Source organism: Falco rusticolus, chromosome 10 (genome assembly GCF_015220075.1).
Source record: "Falco rusticolus isolate bFalRus1 chromosome 10, bFalRus1.pri, whole genome shotgun sequence".
In the NCBI taxonomy this organism is placed as follows: domain Eukaryota; kingdom Metazoa; phylum Chordata; class Aves; order Falconiformes; family Falconidae; genus Falco; species Falco rusticolus.
Genome location: NC_051196.1, coordinates 28,388,904 through 28,413,625, shown reverse-complemented (window position 1 = coordinate 28,413,625; position 24,722 = coordinate 28,388,904). Strand labels below are relative to the sequence as shown.

Sequence of the window (24,722 nt, the reverse complement as noted above, 5' to 3'; positions counted from 1 at the left end):
GCAAAAAGCTCTGTACTGAAACAGAGCTCACAAAGCAGCTCTACTACGAAATGAAGAGCTTACCCTTGATGTAAGCTCCATCTCTGTAAGTAATAAAGCAGGAACCCAGACTTTTCATTCTAGCAGGCAGTAGGGCTGCTGTACTTTTCCATCTATGATGGACAAAGTCAAGGACGAGAGAGAATGATGTTAGAATATGCGGTAAGACTTGAATGGAGCGTGCCGTATTTCAGCTCTTCCTATTAAGGCCTGATTGCAAGAAATTAATAGGAAACTTGAAATACACACCTCTTCTTCTGTCGGGTGTTGTCTTCTTTTTTTCTTCATGGATTCCCTTTGGAATGGACTTTTATGAGCTACCATGGAACAACGACTCCTCTGCAGCTGCAGGGCTGTATTCTCCCTCAGCAACAAGAGGTTCTAACAAGCAAACACTAGCACTGTTCCATTCATTGTTCCTATATTTTCATTAAAATGGTCATTTGATAACATGCAGTTATTTATGGTTCAGGTGATAGGAGAGGGGTGAGAGATGTCAATTTGTATGCCATCAGATAGCAAGGAAGTGTACATCAGCATCCTACATTGTGAATAAGTATTTGAAGAACAAGACCATTGCATGCAAACAAGGTATTAGGTTTTTTAAAGCGTGGCTTGAGAAAGAAAGGTTATAAATTTTGCCTTCAGGAAATGGTTTTGATCTTTGGACTCCAAACTGGTGGAGGTGATTCTCGGCAGCTTTGAGGAAAGGTTCAGCAGTTTTGGCGGCTGGGACTGAATGCGCTGACCCTAGACAGCTCCTTGGTTGCAGGGCTGTTTGGTTTTCTTTCTGGAGATCCAACTCTCCCCAGACACTGCTCAGTGAGCTGCAGACTCTCACTCAGCTTTCCAAATTCCTTTCCAAAGCAAGACTCTTTAAAAGCACGCTGCCCTGGGCCCTGGGCTTTCTGCACCCAGATACTTTCTTTGGGTCTAACTCTAATGCCTTTCAAGCGCAGCTCGCAGGAAGGCAGAGTGAAAAGATGAATCACAGCAAAACACCTGAAGATGTTTTTAAACACCTTTTTCGATCTTACAGTGCAGGTTTGTTGCCATCCCCACCTGACACTGGCACAACAGTATCACTTGGAAATCTTTGTAGCTGAGGTGTATTTAAATTTTTGAAGGCTGCTGGGTGCCGAGGATGCTGATCATTCTTCAATAAGGTTTTGGCAGACACAGGCAGGAGCTGATCACAGCCTTGAGGAACCTCCGCCACCGCTGCCAGCAGAAGCAGCTGGACCAGCCTTGGTCGGTGTGATACCTTCAGGAATCCTGTCAGTTTGAGCCCTCATGTCCTGAATATCCCCCGGGCCCAGGACTGCGGGCCATGGGCCTTGTACTGCTGCAGCCGAGCATCAGGGACACGCGGTGCCAGGCCTCTCCCCCGTGTCTCTGAAATGCTATGATGATCTGTTTATTTTGCCCTCATTTTTGTTTTTTTTTATTTTTGCTAAACAAACTGAAGCATGTGGAAACAATTACACAGCATAAATGCCAACGATCCCCGTGTCTGTCCAGAAGCTGTCAACCAGCCTTTGCAGAAAAACATTTATTTTTGCTTAAAAAGTCCCTCTGCAATAATTTGAACGTGAAGGCCTCTGCCATTTCAGAAAGGCGCCTGGTTTGGCTGGCGAAGGCTGGGGACAGCTCGGACGAGGCCCCGGCCCCGGCCTCAGCCCGCCCCTGCCCGGGGCCGCCCCCTCGGGTGGCGCCTCGTACCCTCCCGCGCTGCGGCCGCTGCCCCGGCCCGGCCCGGCGCGGGCCGGAAGCCGAGGCCCCATCTCGTGGCGCCCCCTGGCGGCAGCGCGGGCAGGCCGCAGCCACAGCCCCGTGTCAGCGGAGGGGCGGAGTCGGGGCTCTTCCCTTTTAAACAGGACGTACCAAGCGCTACCGGGGGGTGGTGGGGTTTGAAGATTATTGTGTGTCCTGTGGTCTCTCCGCGCAGCTCTCCCGACTAGGGGTAGATGGGGAAGGGGGAGAAGCCCCGAGCCGCTCAGGGCTGGCGCCGCTGGGCGTTTTCTTTCGTCTTGCCTCGTTCCTCCGTGCCCCCAGCTCCTCCTCTGTGGGGAGGGTGAGTAGTTCAGTCCTACCAACATGGCCGCCACCATGAAGAAAGCGGTGAGTGTGGGCGGAGGGTACCGGGCGTTGAGTCCCTTCCCGGCCGTTCTCTCCCGCCGCGGGCTCCCCCCGAGGGGGGCTCAGCTCCTCCCGGGGCGGCCGGCCGGGCCCTTCGGCCGTCGGGTGCCGTCGTCTCTCGGTGCTGGGGCGGCGCGGCCATGTCGCCTCAGCGCCGTCTCCCACCCCTCGCTCCGGCACCCCCGAGGCACCTCCCTGGCCGCCCGCCCCCCGTTGGCGCAGCCCCGGGGCGGCAGCCCTGCGCGGGCCGGCGGGGGGTCTCCTTCCCTAGGCCGCTGCCGGGCCGGGCCCGGCCCTGCCGACAATACCCCGGTCCCCTGTCGGTGCATTAAGGCCCGGGCGCTGTTATCCCGGCTCTACCGGAGCCGCTTACCGCGCCACCGAGCGTGCGAGCGCGGCGCTGGTGGCACCGGCGGTCGCGGAGGCCGTGCCGGTGCAGGGTGCGGTGCAGGGTGCTGTGCACTGGCAGAGGGGCGTCCTGGCGGCACAGGCCGCCTGTCACGGGGGGCACCCGGCCCTCCCGTAGCCCCGCCGCCGCCCCCGGAGGTCTGGCGGGCTCTGTCGGCTTCGGATCTCTTACAGGGATCTCTTACGCACGTGACAGCTAATCAATTACCGTTAATTGATGGTGCTGACAGGTCACATCGACGTGGTACACGGTACCCTGCGCTGATCTTGGAGCAGAGGTGTCCGGTGCAAGGTTCAGCTGTCAGTGTTGCCAAGGAGACGACCTTTGGCATTAGGATGCCATGGGCAGCTGATGCATTAGGTGGGTGTTACTAGCACCTCTGCCCAGCTATTTTATTTATTTATTACTGATGCCCTTGAGGAGGCGCCTTAAGGAATCAAGTGTATAAGCAGGATGTAGTGGCTATAAGACTTTTTCAGAAGCTTTGAAGGAGTAACCTTGGAGTGAGCTTCAAGTTTCGGTAGTGTAAGAAATGAAGTCTTCATTTTGACCTCTCCTCCTTGCAGGCTGCAGAAGATGTCAATGTTACTTTTGAAGACCAACAGAAAATTAACAAGTTTGCAAGAAATACTAGTAGGATCACAGAGCTGAAAGAGGAAATAGAAGTGAAAAAGGTATATTTGCTTCAAATAGCACTTATTCTTCATTACCCTGAATTAATTTTCAGCTGTAACGCAGAAAATGGGGGTTGTGGATTACTGTAAGTAATGCTTTGCTTCTAATACGGGATTTCTGATGCTTTGGAAATAGCCAGAGAACATGAAAGTGGAAAAAGTCATGAGAAATAAAGGCCAGTGGTATATTTCTGTGTGCAGTTCTTAGAACTACTTAGTTGTCATATATGAAACACTATCTACATATGTAGTGGCTGTTGATGTTCCCTTGATGGCTTAAGGTGTCGGGTGTTTGAGCAGTCCTACTTTAGCAATAAAGTAATTGATATTTGCCATCTTTACTACTTTTTTCTGTTCTCTAGCTAAATTAAAAAATTCCTGTGTAAGAGCGTATCAGGTACTAGTGAAATTTAAATCTGCTGTATTTCTCTCGCCATGGCAGTTAATTATCCTGTTAATGACAGATAATGAGCGTAGATTAGAAATTTCTACTGGTACAGCTCCATTGAATCTAATACTTATGCTAAATTACAGCTCTGGAACTGTTCTGCTAAACGTATTGATATCATGCTGGAGAGTAGGATTTTTGCCCAAAATGTGGACTCACTGAGTCCGTTATTCAGCTGATAGCATGACAATGTATCCATTGAAATAATTTACCTAATACAAAGTGATCACTGACCGCCTTATGTCTTGATAAATAGAAACAACTTCAGAATTTGGAAGATGCTTGTGATGACATCATGATGCTTGATGATGGTGATTCACTTCTGATACCCTACCAAATTGGAGATGTCTTCATTAGTCATTCCCAAGAAGAGACGCAAGAGATGCTGGAGGAGGCAAAGGTTGGTTGGGGCAAAAGGGAGGTCCTTTACTGTACTGGCCGCTGTAGTGCAATGAGCATTGGAACGGGATAACCTGTTCATCTTTTGAACCTTTCACTTTCTAAAGTTCTGTTTGATTTAGGATTTGAGGAGGGGAATGTGCATGCACAGTCATAACTGTGATGGCAGTATACAAAGTCATGCTAGCCTTTGTTTTGCCCTGTAATAAGTCTTACAGCCTGACTTAGCGCAAAGCTGGCAACGGGGTACCTCTGTATATGTTACTGACAAACATGACTCTGCTTGTTTTACGTAACTGGTTGATTTTTTTTTTTTTCTTTTCAGAAAAGTTTACAAGAAGAAATTGAAGTATTAGAATCCCGAGTGGAATCAATTCAGAGGGTGTTATCTGACCTGAAAGTTCAGCTCTATGCCAAGTTTGGAAATAACATAAATCTTGAGGCTGAGGACAGTTAAAGGTGTTCTAAATATACCATACAACTTTTCCTTGTTTTATTAAATATTTTGATAATATCCTTCCAATTACGTTTTTTAAAAATCCACCACTTTATTTTCTTTTGTTTTTCACTTTCCTGTCTTGGGATCCATCTATTTAATGAGAGCTTTCTTATTTTGGTTATTGCAGTTATTTATTTGTTCAGGAAAGAATTAGCTTCATACTGTTGGTAAAGCATCAAGATTGGAATATTTGCGTTGTTTAATAAAGTAATGGTCAGGCACATGTTGTAGTTTCCTTGGTCTTGATTTCCACTGATGAAAATGCTTAAGTATAGAAAAAATAGAAATGAGGAATTTTTGATTTGCACTGTAATGGCTGTTTGATAAAAGCTTCTCTGTAATATATAGGGCATTATTTAGCTGGTTTTAGCAGCCTTCCTGGAAATACTAAATCTATCCTTTGTCTTTCAGTCTTAGCTCAGATAGCATAAACACTGTTAGCTCAGTGCACAACGTGGCAACAAGTTGACAGGGGAGAAAGGAGGGCTCGCACTGGTATTGAGGAAAAGCTTTTGGAGTTACAGTCATGTTCAGTGATTTACTACTTTGTATTTGGGAATCACAAAAGATGCTGTAAGTCAGAACGGTGAGTCTTAACTTCTTCTAATTTTCCTGAACAGTCATTTTCTAAATCCACATCTATATACCAAATTAATGCCATAATTGTTCATTGATGATATTGCTATGTCAGTGTAAATCCCTGAAACTATGCCTCTGTTGCTGTGTGGAGTTGAATGTAATCTTAAAATGTCTTAATTTGCTGACTACTTAATCCTTAAAAAAATATGTACTGTCTCCTTGTAATTCTGCTTTTGGATTTTTGCCTGCTTTGATTAATGTATTGTTCCATGGAAATACCTGCTCATTATGACTTTGCTTTTAAAAATTAAATCTTAGCATACTTTTTAAGATATTTTCCAAAACAGTGTGGACAGAGAATTCAGTTGGCCCAGTATTAATCTACAGGCATTGTCTTAATATAAATAATCAGAGTGTGACATGAGTATATTTTTATAAACTGATTAATGCCTAGCTATCATGTCAATTGCATATTATCTCCAAACAGTGTGAATGTGGAGAAAAACGGCCCCTACACTTGGTTTCTCTATTGTTGAAGTAGTTTTAACAGGGTAGTGATGCTGAACTTGATCTTCAGTGCACCTGAGCAGCAGCTCACCAATGCGTTGTTATTTATGGATTACAGCATTGAAACTTACATAGTTGTTTACGTAAGTTTATTAACACTGTATATAAGTTGTAGCAGAGCCATAACAGAAGACTCTTTGACAGTGAAGATCTAATACCTCAACACAAGCACTTAAGATACATTGGATGTAATACAACTGATGGCTGTAAATTTCCAAGGCTGGGTTAATGTTCTGTTTACCCCTGGCATTTCCCAGGGTGTGTGTGTAGGGGTTTTTTTTTTGTATAATTCCAATGGTTTATATGCTTCTGCTGCTGGACATGTGTATAAATACCCTGGCTATAACTGTAGAGATTTTAAACCTTCTTTTCTAACTGGTTGTGATTCCAATTCAAACCTATGTCTCAGGAAAGAATTCAAGGTTTTCCTTACTTCCTGAGTGAATACTCCAGCTACTGCTGGGTAAAATGTGGATATGGGCGCTGTGGCAACTCTGCTGCTCTATCTGCCAGCCAGTGCTTGTAGCAAATCGGGTGTGTTGGGCCTTCAAGGAGGTATAGGTGTTCCTTTACATAATTTCTGAACCCTCTGTACAATTAGGCAATTGTTTGGCACCAAACTACTTACAGCAGTTCTGGGTGGACTTGGAGTTGTTATTTTAGTCACGAAAGGAAGAAGAAGGTACCCAGTTATTTGATAGCAGCTGACAGGAGTATTGCGGACTTAGGTGACTCAGCTTCATTATCTTATCCTGCTTCATTAGATACAGCTCTTAGTCCAAAGCTGTCTGAGAGCAAAGTTATGGTCTTAGGAGGTGCTGGTATCTTGAGTGGTTTTCGAAACAGCAAAACTACTCATTGGGTGTGTTAAAGTAAACCATCCGATGCACTCGCCTTTATAAACCAAACTAAATGTAAAAGACTTTTTCCGGGTGAAAGCTTGAGCTAGGGGTGGAGTTTGACCTGTAATGAGAAGCAGCCAGCAGGTGGCGTCAGAGACCTGGGGAGCCTGTTCTACAGGGCGCCCCTGCCTAGGCGGTGAGCGCCGGTGCTGGTTTTATTAAGGTGAAACTTTGGCTGCAATGATCACATTCTCATTAATTGGTTGGTAACACTTCAGAATTCACTCCTAAATGACTGTTGTGCCAGCTTTGCTGTTCTGAGCATATTCGTGGCTGTGCAGACTGCAGTTATTTAAAATTATTGTGATTTCTAGATAGGCCATAGTATGGATGTGGCTTCATTATCAAAAAGAAGGCAGCTAATAAGATCTAACTGTGATTCCAGTGGCAGCTATGAAACCAATGAGGACTTTAGTTCAGTAAAGGACCCAAAGGGAGAATGTTAGCAAAGTGTGGAGAGCTTGCAATATCCCTGCTGTTCTTTGGTATCCTAGAAGTGGAATTGTCCATGTATGTATAAAAACCATACCCTGGTGTTTATGGAGAAAAGAAGGCTGTTGGAGCATTCTTGGGAACGCCAAAGGTCTTTCCTCTCTGGTGCTGGATTTCAGTCCTTTGGTGTTGGTTTTGTAGCCCTACCCCCTTATTTTCTTTCTTTTGTGTCTGGTTATCATGGCGTTGGTGTATTTTAGGCCATTTCACTAGGGCTTCCTACACTGCTAGAGGTTAGGCTTTTATGTGTATCCTGTGTCTTTCCTGTTGGCTTAGTCCTTACTACAAATTGTATGTCCATGCAGCCTTGAAAAATCTAGGTGCCTTTTTGCACATGTAATTATAGTTTCCTTGTATGATTTGGACAATTGTGTTTGCACGTCAGGCAAGTAATTCTCCAGAAAACTTTTTCAGATTAGTCACTGGATTTTTACAGAACTGCTGTCCCAGGCTATCATTTGGTATTTTTTTATGCATAAAATAGAACATGCAGGAAATGCCTTTTTGTTCTTCAGTTGTCATTGCAGAAGTTAATTTGCAGATCGTCCATCAGTTATTTGAAGGTATCTGACAGAGTCCTAGCTTTTGCTTTTAATAACCTTTCTCATTCCTAGTGAATATATGCAATTGTTTTCCAGTTGGCATTTACTCTGTGTAGGGCCTCATTTTCTAAGTGCTTTATATTTTTGGTAGGTTGGAAATTTCTGTTATCTCTAATGCTGTTTGCCTTACAGCTGTCTTGTTCAGATAATACAAGTCCATGAGAAAACCCTGATCCTCTGTGCACCTCTGTACATGCCACAAATCATTTAGCTGCACTTGACAACATAAATTTTTTTAATGTCGTTGTCAGAATGCAAATAGTTTACTGTCATTCTCTGTATTGTCAATGAGTGATATTTGTAAAGCACTTGAAAGAAGGGATACACTGTAGAAGTGTTAAGTGTTACTTTAATCTAAAGGCTTCATTTAGAGTGTTGGGCCAGTGAACTTTTATGATCTCTTAGTGATGGAACTTGCTCTTCAGCTCCATCTTTGTATTAAATAAAAGACAGTTTCCATACTGTTTTTGTTTTGCAAGTTGTAGAGCCACCAGTGGCTGGCTTTTCACTTGATTGCAGCAATTAAAGCGGGTAAACTAGCAAAAATGCAGCCAGTGTAATACAGCTCATTTCGGTGCATGTTGTCAACGAGACTTAACTTACCAGTTTTTCAAAGTAACCTGCCAAAACGTCTGTAAAACATAGTAGAACAGAATTATTGTGCTTATGATATTTTCAGGGGCTTGGTTGTGACTCGTATCTTCTCAGTTTATATGAAAACGTTTTCCACATGATGATCTCTACGTTAACCTTCTCCAGTGGAACCTTAGTTATTGCTCATTGCTTCTGTATAGAAGATCCTCACATACCATTACACTCCCTGATACAAATGTGGTTGATAATTATTCAATAATTTTAGGAAGTGGTGTGTAGCTGAAGTACAGATAATTTTGTGGTATTAACTGTCACTTCGAAGAGCAAAAAGATTGAATTCTGAATACTAAAGCCATATTTTCTGCAGGAGCAACAGAATTAAGTAATTTGGTTTGCATGAGTCAGTGGTTCAGATAATTCATCTAATGTTATTCTAATAGTCTGATTCATGAAAGAAGAGAAAAAATGTGGATGTATATAGGCATGATAAGGCCTGACAGAAATTATTTACAACCGAGTTTGTCCTTATATTGATTGTATGAGTCATACAGAAAAACAAATTATTTTGTAATTAGATGTTAGCTGCTGATCAGACTGCACAGAATGCAGTGCACCAAACACAGGCGTAAGTGGCTGTGAAGGATTTCACTCAGCAAGAGATGAAACAGGTTTACAGTTAAAGGGGACTGCATTCAGCTTTTAGAGATGTAATAAAAGGAAAAAAAAAAAAAAAGATAAACCTGAGCAGAACATCAGCAGTTTATTGCAGATTTACAAAAACCTTTTGTTTGCTTCTGTTCTCCAAAGCTGGTTAGTACACTGTGACTTTGATCTCAATTAATAAACTGCAGGTATCGTTAAGTGGCCCTCTATACTCATGCCAGCAAACACCATGCTTGGGGGTGCTGAGTGGTGTGGTGCAGGGTTATAATGTAAGGTCGCCAAAGGATTGCTTCAGGATAACCTGTGGTCAGGTCTGGCATTGTTACTGCTTGTACAGGGGAGAGGAGGGACAAGATGTACTTGATGTTGAAATACAGGCTTGGCCAGTACTACACCTCGCGATTTCCTGAAGGTGTTAGGAAAATTTCGAGTTTGCTTTCTTAACACAGCCCAGCACAAGTAAGGAAAAACATTCTTCAGTGGATTTTTAGATTCTGTCAAGTTTTACCCCTTCAAGCACGGTACAGATGTCCATCATATCGCCACGTTTTGATGATTTTCTTGCCTTGTTAATTGTAGCTAATATGATTGTGCATACCAGACTTGTAGTGCTCTGGTAAAGTTAAACCGTTTAAAAATTATGTTTACAGTTGAAATTTCTATTGGCTGTTAGGTATCTGGATAGAAGTGTGAATTAAACCACCCCCACTGGTAAGGGCTAGTAATTGAATAACAACAGCCTATAGCACACATGTATAAAACCTGACTCTTGACTACTTTTGGGTACACGATAGTGGTAAATCAACATGGATAAAAATTACTAATCTCATCACACATTGCTAAAGACTGATGGCAACTCTACACACAAGACTGTTTTTTATTAACACTTTTGGGGGAAAATAATAAAACTTTCAGTTTCATTCCTATTGTGAAAGTGCTTTCTTCCACAGTTGCTTAATGTTGCTATTAAGATTTCATCCATAAAAGCTTTAATTTGCTTTTGAAAATGTCTCCTAGCATCAATGTTAAACATGTCTATGCTCTCAAACAGCCTCTGGGGAAGCTTTTAAACTTGAGACTTGTCTCCCCTTTGTAGGGATTAGAGAAATGTTCGTATGTTTTTCATGCATGTGCTACCTAAGACAAATATGTTACGGTAATTCATGCTCTTGAAAAGGAGAGCAATGGATGTGTTTGCGGTGTTCAGGATAGCATTTATAGTGGTTGACTTTTGATGAAGGAAGCAAGGATAGTGTCAGCTGCAGATGGATATCCTGGCAACTCCTGTGCTGGTTATGTAGATAGCTGCGTTAAACCTTCTGTATAAAATATGCCCCAACCATTTTACATTTATTTTTTTTTCTTTTGAGGTATAAAGTCAAAATTGTATTAAGGATGACAGTACGTTTTCCCCCTCCTTGGCTTGTACAGTTGCTTACATGAAAGAAACAGCAATTGGGAGGTAAGAATTGTAAACAGATACATGGTTAAGTAGGTTAATAGGTTAATACAAACATCTCCCTCAAAGTCGGTAGTTGTCATGCATAGTCCTTGCTGTATCTGTAATTATTCTGCAGATAGAATTAGAAAACTGTTAATTTCTTGTTTGTGGTCAAGATCCTTCAAGAAGGCAGGCCTCTTTAAACTCCACAGCATTTCTGCTACCTCCTTCTTCCCCCTCCAGCTGTTTTTCCTGCTGCTGTAGAGAGTAAACCTGGTAGGCTTATTGAAGCAAAGTAGGAGTACGCAAATACTTATAGACTATCTAAGCAGATGGGACCGTGCTGGTACAGTATGCACTTTGCAGAAAACTTCTCTACTGTGCAGGTGCAGACAAATACAAACCTTGGGAATTACTATTTTTGAAAAAAAGGAGCAAAATGGACTTCACTTCAGAAGAGTTTTGACCATGAATACACATTTTATTATGGTCATGATCTTTGATTTTACGAAAGTGGTAGCAAAATCAACTGTAGAATTTATATGACTAGTTAATTTGTTCTGCAGCATTTGATGGAGCTACAGTTGAGGATTCTTCTTTCCGTTCTCTTCACCTTCTAGCTTTGGACACTAGGGATATGGAATAACTTTATGATTGCTTGCAGATGTTACTGTGAGATCACCATTGCAGAGGTTTTGCAGCTATTCTCTCCCAGATTATCCTCCCTGCAGTTCATTCCTATGTGATGTAGCTGTCGAGGAGGTAGAAGTATTTATTAATAGCCAAGGAGTGCAATATAGCACTTGTGTTTACCCATACAGTCACTTCTCTGACACCTCACTATTGCAGGTACAAAGTATCAGGGGATGAAGAATTGGATATGGTACAGGTGTGTGTGGGTTGGTTGGTTGTGGGTTTCTTCTTTTTGTTTTTTGAGTTCTTGAAGAAAAAGTAACTAGAGGACATAAAGTACAGGTTTATAGTCAGATTTGCATTTGGATGCAGTAGCTGTCACACTTTAACAAAGTTCAGAAACCCAGTATTTTACCTATATGATATTGTTACTTTCTACTGTGGTAGCCACCTTTACCACAAATGAGTATGAAAGCTCCATTTCTACTTTTAAGGCTCACGAACCAGTATTTTGCATTTCAACCACATGTACTATAAGTGACACTTAGCTGGTGCTTTGCATTTTTTACATCTAGCTTGGGCTTTGTGTGCTTTCACTTTTCCAGACAACAGACTGCTAAGTAGCTGTATGTATTTATAATGCTGTTTAGTGACATCAGTGCAAGAATTTCATATCGGGTTGACTTTTATTTATTGTCATTGGCTAGAACTTCTTGACACATAATTTTATTGCCGTTATATTTGATATGACAAACATCTAATAAAATAAAATTGCATTTCATTTTATATCAAAGCAAAGATTTATTTAATATCATCATGAAATTTCAACTGATGCTTGTTGCTATGACAACATGCAGGAACTTTGTGGTTAGCATAGGAATTATCTCAAGAATTTCCTGAGTTTGATGTCAAATATGAATAGCCTTGCAAAGCTTTCCTTATAATTAAACAGGACATGTGGGAGAAAGATCACAGGCTCTTTCCCTCAGCTCCTTAAATGCTGGTTTCAATTCCCAGTTATTTCAAAGGTGAAGTTCTTGATCTCAAAGTTGATACAAAAGTTAGGAAACTTTGCAGAGTAATTTGTCTGTAACCTCCTATTTTCATTTGTCCTTTGTACTGCAATGGCAAATACAAAGTTTGCTTTTTATTCCACAGTAGATTTGATGCATTGATAACAAGGTCTGGATCAGGCTTGGCTTTAGTTCACACACTTCCTGGCACGCTGAAAAATTTGCATTTAGGCTCTTACGCTTCTCTGCTTACATGATGACCTGTAGCTTCCTGTTGAAATGTTTATATTTCAATTAATGGAGGTATAATTAATTGATTAACACAATTCACAAATTGGAAAAGCAAAACAACAAAAAAAGTAAAATGAAAAAGTGATTAATTTGGAGCCAAAAGAAATAAGTTCCTCTTAGCTGTCATAAATTCTGGAAGGAGCAAATAAGAGAGAGTCTCTATAAATGCAACTTTTCTGAAAAATCTCAGGTATTGCCAGTGACTACCTCTTCATTATTGTGTACGTCTAAGTTTATTCTGTACTATTTTTCAAATAAGGCTACAGAGTTGGTTGTTAGCATCAATGTACCAGTTACACCTAGCTGAATTATATGAACTAGATTGTGTCACATTCTGTGCTGTTAATCATCATAATGAAAGGAGAAAGTTCTAGTTCAGCTCTGAAAATGCTGTGCTCTCGGTCTTTTGGTTGTGAAATAGAACTGAATTAATGAGCTATAGTAGTCTGCATAATTATAAAGGAATAATTTAAGGCACAAAGCAAACATGGTAATTTGCAACAACTAGAAAAATTATTTCCATTTCATAGTGAATATGGTTCATTTGGAAGCAGTGGATAAGAAAGATCTAAGAATCAACGTACAGCTTGCTGTGAAAAGGTGACACCCGCAATGTTTGAAATGTCTATACTGTCTTTATAGACTACAGAAGTGTGGTGGGGTTTTCTTTTCACAGTGCATTAATGAGTTCCATTCTAGCTTTTTCTAAAGGGGTTCTGAGCACACGTGATAAAACAAACAGTGCTTTAGAAAAACACCTGAGCTTCACTTTTACATATACTTGTGCAGATTTCCTGAATTCGTTGCTGTTGCATTTGTACAAATTTACCGTGTGTGGAATTAGGGGTTGAAACATGATGAGAAAATGTTTCATTTTTGTTTGCTGCGTTGTCTATTGGGATTTTGTATCAGTGTTAGTGCCTTCAATAAAAGTAATTGAATTTCACAGCATTTGGACTTTCTCCCACACAAAGCAAGCTGTGGCATGCCCTCTAAATTCTTTCTTTTACCTACCTAGATGTGGAATGTATAGAGTTTATAGGGAATCTTTTGATTGTAATTGGGAACAGGAAGAGTTGATATATTTGGACATCTAAGCCTTTTGTATGTCTGAAACAGTTTTGCTGATGAACTTAGCTGTTACAGGAACAGCAGTGCAGCGCAGGAAGATCCTCAACAATGTCTGCTTTTCCCATGGTTAACATTTCAGTTTTGTTGAAGAATTAGAGTTGACCCCTATCTGCTAAATCATTACTGAGTGCCCCAGACACTGGGCCAGAGGAAGGAAGTGAATTAAACATAAACTTTACTACATCTATAATGTGGTGAATATAAGACCACAGATGCAAAGATCTCCACATTAGTAGAGGCAAATGTCCTCAACTCAAAGTGTACAAAAGTTGGATGTGATTTGCATTGAGCAAACTGTTTTTCCTAGACTTTGTATTAAAGTTGACTCAAAATTAGTACCAAAGCCTGTGAGAAATACTGATATAGAGGAAAAAGCACTAATTGGTCTTATCTCTTAAGAGACAAGACAAAAGCAGAAATTGGAAAAAAGGTGACTGGCATATGTATACATTTTTTTTTTATTGTCTCTGCAATGTATTTTTCAAGATTTTATTATTATTTTTCACAAATGGAAAATCTGAAAAAGCACATGTCATTACTTACCATGTTTTATTTCTTCCCTGTGGCTTAAAAAGGGGTACAATCAGTAGGCAAGGCAACATCGCTAAGAGAAGAAGGACACAGCCATTTTATAAAGAATAATGAGATGAAAAATACAGTAAAGCCTACAACTGTCCCTTCCTTGCTTATTGATATTCAGCTTTATTAGAGCATTTAAAAGCTTGGAAGGGATTACAGTGATAGTACTGGCTACCATGGAAATACCACTTCAAATGATAAACCCCTTAGAGTGACACTGGTATTTCAGAGGATATCACAAGTAATTATTCAGGTGAAGAAATGAATTTTTAGTAGCTCTTTGGAATTGATTTTTTTTTTTATTCTCCCCTGCCCCCTTTTCTCCTGCCTTTAAAAAGTGCTAATCTTATTTCATCTCTTTTTTTGTGTGAAGCAGGTATTTGGGATGCTTATCTCGGCTTTCCAAAGCAGTATACAGTACAGTGATTGCAGCTAAAAACACACCTGTCCCTAGTGCCTGCAAAATGTTAAAACACAAAACCGTGATTGTTTCATAGTCCCTAAGGAGAGGGAAATTCTTTAACTGTTTTAACAGCATAAGTGGAACAGAGCCAGACAGTGGTGATGTCCAGTCTATCATAGCTAAAGACATAAAGTGCGTATGGTTGTCCTGGTTTCAATTAGCCATTTGTCCGGACCAAGAAAAGCTGGATTTTGAACGTGAAAGTGTATTTGGAAGAGCTGGAGATTTGGATGCCTTTTAGCCAGAGCCTACTAGGTACAGCAGTCATTGAAAGAAAGGGCAAGGTGAAGACATGCTGACATTTATAGACTAATCCTTTCAGGTTTACTTTTCAGAGGAAGTTCAAATTGTGTTATATTGTATCTAAACTAGCTCATAATGATTGAAGACAGGTAAGTATTTGGGCACACAGAGCCTATCCTTTTGAGTACTGTGCAATTTATAAGCTGAGAGAAGTTTAAGGTCCGTAATTCTGCTGGCCTTCTCTTAGAGGTTGCATCCATTATTCTCAGACAATAATAACAAGCCTGTCTCTCGCATAAGGATCCAGTCAGTGCTAGAAGCTTCACTAAACCAAAATATTTATACCCTGTGTTGCAGGGACATCACAGCAACTGTCCAAGTATTTTGTGAAGCAACATATTCACATTCTCCAAACCAAGAATTAGTCATGAAAAAGTAATTTTTAGGCCAGAATTGCAGTTAAGAATAAAGAAGCTAAATCCACTGGAGTTATCTATTTAACAGTAATGTCATCTGGTAACTTAGAATTGAAATACGTGGATTTAAATAGAAAGGATAAATCTTATCAGAGGGTCTTCCTTTCTGTTATTAAACACAGTCTGCTTGCAGATTGTGTAAGTGTGGGGCTGAGAATTCACCATTGTACAGAATTTGGTAAATTAAACTATGGAAATGAAGATCCTCATGGGAGGACTAATAATTCCTCCATTACCAATGCAATGAAACCAACACTTGAAACACAAATGAGACCTCGAGCTCCTTAAAGTCTATCTTGTGTCCTCAGCAGAGGATGAATTCCAGCCATTTAACCAGGAGCAAGGACAAGTGTGTTCTAAAACTTCAGCGGGACTTTTGCCTGACATGTACCGACACAGTTCTCTGGACAGTTTACCCACAGAGGATTCAGAAATGTTGCAGACACTCTTTTTGACACATAAAGTAGTTTTGGTGTATTCGCGTTAGCCATTTCAATAGAGACTACGTAGGATGACAGAAAACTTTTAACTTCCCTCTTTAGTTATAGTAAATACAGAACTATGTGCTGTTTTAATAATGTGTCTCCTTACAATTGACACAGATGAAGAAAAACAGCCCCATGCAAAGAGTTACTAGAACTGAATAAATAATTCATAATGAACAGTTTATTCAAACACATTGTTTCCCATTCTGTTCGCAAATTGGCCACAAATAGAGTGAGTTTTTTATTTGTTCAATTATTCAAGAAATTCACTAAACAATTCTTGGTCTCCAATGCTGTTGTGTCAGCTTTATTAAAAATGGGAGAGGTTTGTGAAGCAACCTGTTTAATTGGGTACAAATCTCGTACCATAGTTCTTGTTTGAACGATGGAAGTGTTTTAGTGGTGGACTTGGCAGTGTTATGATAACAGTTGGACTCTATGATCTTAAAGTTCTTTTCCAACCTAAATAATTCTATGATAGCAACCATTAAGTCTATTAGAATCAGGGTTTTAGTTAAAATGACTTTTTTTTTTAATCTGATATTTGATTTTTGTCTAAGCAGTTCTGTAATTTGCTTTGAATTTACTTCTTTTTGTTTAGCTACCAGTATTCCTGAAAATAAACTCATTCCCGGTGGTGGCCTCCAGAGGAACACTGCCAAATTCTCTGAGATAAGAGTATTACAAGTGGAAGACAAATTCCCAGTGAGACTGCAGAGTGTGCTATCAACAGAGTCAGTCCAGCTCTTACCATTAACTTCATGTTTTAAGGCATAAGCCAACCATTACCACAGAAAAGAGAAATTTTTTCTACAGATAGGTAATTTTAGTAATTGACTAGAGATTTTTAAAAATCACAAAAATAACACCTTTGATTGAGGAAGTCAGGGCAACTGTTCTCCAGGCTGAGAGGCTATGCAAAGAAAAAGTTGCCACAGGTTAGTTTTGTTCTCATACTCACCTGTGTTATGACCACAGTGGATTGCTCTCCAAGGGGTGACATGGGCTAGAAGGATTTTTAAGCTAAGCTGCTGTGGCCTTTCTGAGACTATCATGAGCCCAGGGCATTTCAGGACAGCATTCTGACTCACTATAACCATAACTATTCATTGGATGCTATGAGAACATAAAATAAGCTTAATCTCATTTTTGAACATTTAGCTAAAATTGGTATGGTCTTGAAAATTTTTAATAAATTTCAATTTTTAAAATGAAGTTTCTGTTCAGTTCTTTTTCTCTTTGTCATATTAGCTAGATTTATTTACTTATCTGTGTCAGCTGTTGCAAGGGTGAACTAGTCAGTGTTTTCAGAGCTTTGTAAAGCATCATGTAGGTGTCAAGATTTTAAATAATCTCTCAGCATTATTACTGTATTTAATAGGCTTTCAATTAGAATGCCAATTTAAACTGATTTGTTTTAAAGAAACAGACATATTTTTAATTACAGCATGCACACTCAGACTTGTGTTTAATTGCAACAAGATTGCTGAAATGCTGTCTTTATTCGTAGATGCACAAGGACAAAGCTTTTACTCAATTCTCTGCAATTAGGCTGAAGTAGGAGCATTATCTCAGCAGGTGCGGAATAACTGAGAAGGGAACAGCTAGGAGCAGATTTTTGTGTCCCTGCTGGCTGAATGGCTGTAATATTCTAGAGATCTGCCCAAAACCAGGATCTGGTCGCTTGCATTTATTGTGCTAAAGTCCACAGACAGAGGCTCAGGAGAAGCTGGAATTGTGATAGCTAGATCTCCCTCTTCTACTGCAGGGTTCACCATCCTGTGTTGAAATTCTTCACAACCAATATGACTAATGCCTCAAGAAAGCGACACTGTTGCAGACAATCACAGCACAGATCCTTGGCTCCCCTTCAGTCTGCTCAGCGTGACTTCTGTGGGACCATAAGGGCGTGATGCTCTAAGACAAGAGAAGTATTAATTTTGTTCATCTGGGGCTAGCATCTGCTTTATGCAAAATGCTCTTGACCCTGCTGGAAGATAATGGTGAACTGGAGGAAGGGTTTAAATGAGACTGCTTGGGTTATACTATATTATGCCCCAGAGGCAAGAAGGGCAGGTTCCAGCCCCTAGGTTCTGGTCCAACAAGGGCCTGAAGGGTGCATGCAATCCCAGCCTGTAAGCAGTCCCACTGAAAACAATAGGACTATAAAATATTTCAGAAGTTTGATAACAGCAAAATGCTTTCCTAAGTCAGGTGTTTGATATGCAGTATCTGCAAACTAGAGTCCATCTTCAGTATTACTTCCTTTCCGTCATGCTCTCAGATCTCACTTTGCAAGTTCTATCTGTATTTTCTTTTCCCTTGGAACACAGTATACTGGTATTACAAGGTGGTCTGATGTTCGGTTTAGATTTTCTTGTCCATTTGTAAAGCACATCAAGTCTTAATATGTCATGTATCAGCACTGTAAATCTCATGCTTCGATATTCTGATGTCAAGGCAAACTGCAGTCTTTGAAGTTTTAATACAATAAACCCCTTACCAGTGAAAGGAAATGTTTTGATAATATCAATTTCCTTCAGTTTTTCAGTGTGTTACGACTATACATAAAAGCTGTGCTCCACTAACTGCAGTTAGAGGAAGTGCTCCTCTTACAGCTTATAGCTAAGGATTTTACACGTAGATTTGGAATATAGCATTATAGTGACACTGATCACTGGTGTGATCTGAAGTATCCTGTAAAAATAGTTAATTATCTTCTCACAAACATAGGAGCCTGAGTTTGTCTTAGTGACTTACCACTTGTCAGCCAAGCCAGGATAACTATGTGTGGCATTTTGCAACAGCAAAAATAAATCATTAGCTTAAACCACCACAGAGCTTTCACCATTGGTCATTCACATTAAAACCCATTTGACTTCAGGTTAGTCTTCTTGCTACTTGGTGTTAATATTCTCATATTCCTTTAGAAAACAGTGGTTAATCATTGAGTTCATAGGTTCTTAAAACAATGCACAGCATATTACGTATAGTAACTGTAATGGTGGTCCATCCCCACATAAGTATTTTAAGTACCTCTTTTCTGTAAGATCTGAAGTAAAAAAGCTGAAGATCGAAGTAATTTTTGAAGCAGAATGTGACAAATGTCTGGACTGTGTGCCATATGCAAAATGGAATAGAAAAAGCTTTTTAGCCACTACTATAATTAAAGTCAACAAGGCTAAAATAAATCCAGAGTAGAAAATAAACTGAGCTGAGGATATGATTACATCTAATTTTCATGGGCTTCGTTTCATTCTACATTCACAGCATAGCGTTCCCCTCTAGCACAGCTGTAAACATTTTGTTGTTGACTGGTCATTGATTCCTCTTCTCCTAAGGCACAACTTTATCCATAAGCATCAAGAAGAATATGAATGTCCAGCCCCTCTCCGTGATAAATGCCATACTTCCGCGGAAGAGCTTCATTTGAGCTTTCTCCCTGCTGCTGTAATATTCTTAGCACATACTCCAAATTTGAGCAAAAAAGACAGACCTAGTCTTATGAGTCATTTTCTTGATTGATCTAATTTACCTTGAAGGTTAATGTATTCTAAACTAATTCAGAGATTAATAACCACTTAAAGATATATGAAAGACATTTAACTGTATACCCGACAAGTGTTGTAACCTAGTTTATTATCTCTTCAATGACTTTGGGAGTTCATTTTATGAGATTTAAGAGTTGTTTGATTGTTTGATACACAGAGTGGCAGGTGCAAAGCAAAAAGGTGTTTTCAGAGCTCGCTAGGTTAATTCTGAAAACAAGGATGTAATTCTATTTGCTTATACTGCATAATTCAAATAAAACATTTATGTTCAAGGTGATAACTAAATGTTTTTTCTTACAGCGCTCATTAAAATTCTTTCAGTGATTAAATAATTGCTTGGATCAAAACAATGCTGGATCTGTCCATTCTCCAGCCTGCTTTTGACTTCTAGGACATCAGAATTGATGACGCTGCTCTTCCACTTTTTTTGCAAGACTACACCAGAATACCAATACAGACATTTGCCTTTCTCTTAAGGAACCATGTCAAGGTTAGGTGTTACCTTTTTCAAATCTAAAAAAAAATGCAATTCTGTTGCATGACTAGTGGTTTTGGATATGTCCTCTTTCTGCCGGAACAAAATTGTCCGGTAATTTTCTGAAGAATTTGTGGCTGACCTGATAGAGCTAGCAGATGGAAATGTGAGACAGTACTGTATGTGCCCAGGAGCTCTCACTGGGCTGCCGTATGTTCCAAAGTCTCAGACATTTTCCAGTGTAAGTGGAGGTGCTACTTGTTGCTTAGAGGTATTTGTGCTGAAGTTCTGCATATTAAGTCCAACTTTTGTGGGAAGCTCTGTACATCTGCACTGAACAGAAGCATTCTTGGCTGCATCGTTATTTTGATCATATATTGTGCGGATAAAAAAGAAAAATTATATGACATATATGCAATAGGTCCAACTCTGGACAGAAATATTCTACGTTGGGTCTATAACATACTGTGTTTTGGCTTGGCTGGTCTCAGCAGAAGGTCAAAGCCACTGAAGGCTGAGTTCTATAGGTCCTTCGGTAGTCCAGTTCCAGACTTCTTCCTACCTGGGGGAAGGAACATAGGCTGCTTAATCTGTGTTACATAGATAATGTGAGAGCTTTACACATGACCTTGTGGCCTAGGTACATTTCTGACTGGTGCTAAGGATCTGCTTCCAGACCAGGAACTCTGTTCTGTATAAACAGGGGAGAGAGTTGTTTGATATTTACAAATGCTGAACATCTTCCGCTGCCAGAAATTGGTGAGAGCTGCAAGTAAGGGAGTAAGCAGTAGAGAACAGATCAGGCAAATAGTGTCTGTTTACTGTAAATATCTTGTTTTATATTTACAGCCAGATAACGTACCAAAATTGTGAGCAAGCTGTTAGGCACATTAATACCTCTGAATATTGTGTGTGTGGTTACATTCACTGACTTTTAAAAATAACAAAGAAGATATACAAGATGTTTTGTTGCCAAGAGTATAGTATCCTACTGTTTATAGAGCTTGTATCATATTTTATCTGGCTTTTTATCTCAAACCATTGTTGCGTGAACAATGAATTCAGAATGAGCCCTGGCTACCTGATTTATGTCTGCGAGCTCCTGATGACTTCATGAGTGTCAGAGCAAAACTGAGCCCAGATTGATTTATGAAGGGTAATCAAAAAGAGTGGAAGAAAAGGACTGATCCAGAATTAGGGCTGTTTATGCAACATTGGGCTAGACAGGTACACAAATAAAACTGATTTCATACCTAATCTAAGCCAAGCAAACAGTTACAGAGTTAGAAAATAATTATAAATGAAGAAAACCCACCAAAAGGCTTTGTGGAGCTTCAGGTAACATGGGGATCTGTGCATTAAGTTCTATAAATATTACAAAAGCTTTTAATTTTGAGGGTCTGCTGAGCTGTCAGAGGGACCTAACAAAAAGAGACAGGTATGTTCAGAGTCAGTAAAAACCTCAACAAATACTAAGAAAGAATCAAGTGCATGAACTGATGAATAGATATACAAATTTATTAGAAAATGCAGCGTACTGGTGCCTTGCTTAAGACGTATCCTGTCAGCAATGGCTGTTAGCTGTATGTATCCCCCTACTCCCTCAAAATGGCCTATGAGGGCTTGTGGTGCCCCTTCAAACTGGAAAACATAAGAAAGGCAGGATTTCAAAAGTGCCATTTTCATTACCATTGACAATTAAAAAAAAGAAAAAAAAGGCAAGAATTATCCTGTCTTGGATAGCACACTACTGGAACGCTTTCTGGAGAATAATATAGCCAGTACATGCTGTTTGACTCAAGATATAGCTTAAAATACAGAGGAGATGCAGCCCGTGAGGTATTTGTCAGAAAATTATAGAATAGCGTATTTGTTCTGTTTCTTACCAGTGAATTTGACCAAAGCATTGGACACTATCAAGACTGGGACTTCCACAATGACCTACAAGTTAGGTTCCTCAAGAGAAAAATCCAAAACACCTGTAAAATTCCTTCAGGAGCCTTGGGGTTTTTTTTAGCATGCCCCAAGAGGGAGAGGATTGTTTCTCAAGAATGCAACCAGACACGGAATCAGATGCAAGCCAGGAAAGCATCCGCAGTGACTTGAGTAGCTGTAAACAGTATCATAAGATTGTTCTGTGACAGAAAGCCTGGCAGATGGTGTAAGCTGATCTGTGTATCATCGAGGGGCCTGCAGTGTTTCGTGAACACAGTTGAACAGACTATGAAGTTTTACAAGCACTGAATCACATCGATTTGCTGATAAATGCCCCATGGAAGTAAGCACATACAAAAAAATATCATGAAGCTGATGACGAGCTTGGTTTGAGAGGTATGAACTCATAATAAACTTGGGGAAAAAGGACATTATGCATGCCATTTTGTATCACTGTCTGTCATTAGTCATTTTAATGCACAACATATGTTGGCCATGAAGATTTTTGTTTTTGAAATACATTATCGGAGGGTGTTCTTTTGGACAAAGAACTGTCAAATATCATTAGCACAGTCTGTCCATCTTTTGTGGGTTTTTGCTTTTTGCTTTTTTTTAAGAAATAAAGCTTAGAAGCAATGGCCTATCAGTCTCTAGATTAAATTAAAGGTCTGCAAAGTAGATACTTTATCTAATTTTCTATACAAGAAGGAACAGATTTGCTGCTGATAATGCATATAGCTGAGGAGAGATTTCATCTGCTCACCATACTGTGCATTCAAGGTAGGAAGAAGTTGACTTTTAAATTATTTTAGAGCATAGCAGTCTTCTAGGGAGCTGCAACTGCGATCAGTACAGTAAACTTCACTGGGCTGGTCTTATATCTGGGATGGAAGACAACAGTTCTAGAAGGTTGCCAAGGCACATGTATTTGGTGTACTAAAAGGAAGAGTATGTCAGCAGGGCAGTCAGATGAAAATCTTCAAGGAAATACTGAAGCACAACCTCAAGCAACATGACCTTGATACCAACACAGCTGGGAATTACTGACAGCAAAGAGGGCGTGTGGTGTTGGGGTGGTGGCAGTTTGTGTTGGGATGGTTTGCTCTGACCAGCAAAACATAGCTGATGTCAGAGCAAATGGCACTGAAAACTGACACATTCGCAAGGCAGAGGTTCCAAGACTTTCTGACTTTAGTTCCACCTGCTCATGGAAAGGAATGAATGCCATTCATACACTGGCCTTGTCAGGATTTGGCGACCCAAGATGCTATAAAAGAGTGATTAAAAAGTACTTATTGCTATAATGCCATTGATTACTGCAGCGTGTCCAGATGCAGCAAAATACAATGTGATGCTTATCAGAGAGGGCCCTTCAGATGCCACCATGCACCTCTGAAGCCCGAAAGGCTTGCATCTTAAATACTTCTTTTTCAGTCTTACCATGATCCAGCGTTGCTCTGCACTTTGAGTTTCTGTGCTGAGCTTTTGTGCTGCTATCTTGAATGCTATTAGCAACAACTGTAATGATCAGATGGAGTATCAAAAGATCAGTAGTTTCTGCTTCCAATTCATGAACATACAGTTTTCGTTGTCAAAAAATCTTAATTTATCATTGTTATTTTTTCCCGGTAGTATCAGTTTGGTTTTGATGGCAGTTAAACTGGAAGCAGACAAATTTCTGAGTGTAGAATGTAGCTGGATACAAAAGCAAACCTATTCCCACTGTCAGAAACAGGATTAGATGATGTCTTTCATCCTGCCTTCGGTCAGCCTCCAGATCAGTTTCGTACTTTTAGATTCTTTATAAAAAACTGTTACAGTTTTTTTATGAACAAATCCCTTTTCAGTGAGAAAAAGGCAACTTTCTGAAAAAGTGAGATCTATTTTTGTGCAGTTCTAACAATGTGATAGTGGCTGGCAGCATAATTATGAAATCAGAGTATCATTTGTGAGGCACTATGGACCTAACAAAAAGACTTTCACTGTATAATGTCAGTAAGAAATGTGTTACAGTAACACATGTAGTAAGACTTTCTCTAATGTCTGTGGACTCCAGCTCAAAATCTTATTTTGACTTTTCTCAAAATAGTTACGCTGCATGAGATCCATGCACTGATATATAAATTGCGGTTCTGACATTTCAGCATTAACACTGAACATTCTTGACTATCTCAGCTTCCAGTTTGAGTTCATTATTTCACAAACTCTGTAACATTTTTTTCCTTAGTGGCTGTAGTCTCACAGCAAGTTCATTGATAGTCATGAAACGTTAGGTTCAGGGAGCCTGTAGATAGGATTGATTTTCTGTTTGAGGTCAAATATTTTAATTGCCACTTTAAAAATCTGTCTCTCTTCAAGTACAGAATACTTTTTTTTTGTGGGGTTATATTTTTTTTGGTGTGCAGAGCTTTAAAAAAACCCAACAAACTCCATGTACATTACTTGAATTTAATTGAGGCTAGCAAGTCTGTTCGTCACCTCCAAATTGTAAATAAACAGGCAAATTTTACATCTTTAGTTACAGTAAGCACACAACATTTAGCAGCATGAAGGTGATAGAGGAATCTCATATTTCACCATTTGTGCTGATTGGTTGAAAAACATGTTTAACATTTTCTGTAAAATAGAAAACGCCTTCTTTTCTTTGTCTTTCCTCTTTGATTTGCTTTGGTATCTATGTCCATTGCATTTTTTTCCCATCTAACTTCCCAGAATGATTCTGTAATTCTTATGATTAAATGTGCAATTAAGGCTTAAGCACTATTAGCACAAGGGATTTTGAAATTCGGATGAGAGTGTAACATTGACATCAAATTTAAATGTCAGCGCTACTGGAATAGGAAGTGTGACTTTCAGTTAAGAGCTATGTAGCTCTGCCATGCAAATTGCTAACGGGTATAAAGCACGATGAGGCGTCAGGACTCAATGTACCCAGCAGCAGTACTTAGCAGACCTATAATGGATTTACCCACGGTGATTTTTGGAATTATATGTACGCTG

The 24,722-nt window shown here is 39.9% G+C and overlaps 1 protein-coding gene and 1 long non-coding RNA gene across 2 annotated transcripts; one reads left to right on the top strand and one right to left on the bottom strand.

Moving 5' to 3' along the window:
- Positions 1 to 1,930: 1,930 nt before the first annotated feature.
- On the top strand, positions 1,931 to 4,830 carry PFDN4 (prefoldin subunit 4). The gene is made up of 4 exons (XM_037401602.1): positions 1,931 to 2,160; positions 3,154 to 3,261; positions 3,966 to 4,109; positions 4,434 to 4,830. Exons 1-4 carry the CDS (start codon positions 2,137 to 2,139, stop codon positions 4,563 to 4,565), a joined length of 408 nt encoding a protein of 135 aa, XP_037257499.1. The 5' UTR covers positions 1,931 to 2,136; the 3' UTR covers positions 4,566 to 4,830.
- On the bottom strand, positions 4,637 to 22,980 carry LOC119154269. Its single transcript, XR_005106417.1, has 2 exons — positions 21,103 to 22,980; positions 4,637 to 20,349 (listed from the first exon to the last, which is right to left on the bottom strand). It is a non-coding gene; the product is annotated as an uncharacterized LOC119154269 (long non-coding RNA).
- Positions 22,981 to 24,722: the final 1,742 nt, after the last annotated feature.

Excerpts from the sequence above, each read along its gene's own strand:
- PFDN4 (XM_037401602.1), top strand. The coding sequence starts at position 2,137 with ATGGCCGCCACCATGAAGAAAGCG. Across the intron at positions 3,262-3,965 it reads AGGAAATAGAAGTGAAAAAG|AAACAACTTCAGAATTTGGA; the intron begins GTATATTTGCTT and ends CTTGATAAATAG. Across the intron at positions 4,110-4,433 it reads AGATGCTGGAGGAGGCAAAG|AAAAGTTTACAAGAAGAAAT; the intron begins GTTGGTTGGGGC and ends TTTTCTTTTCAG.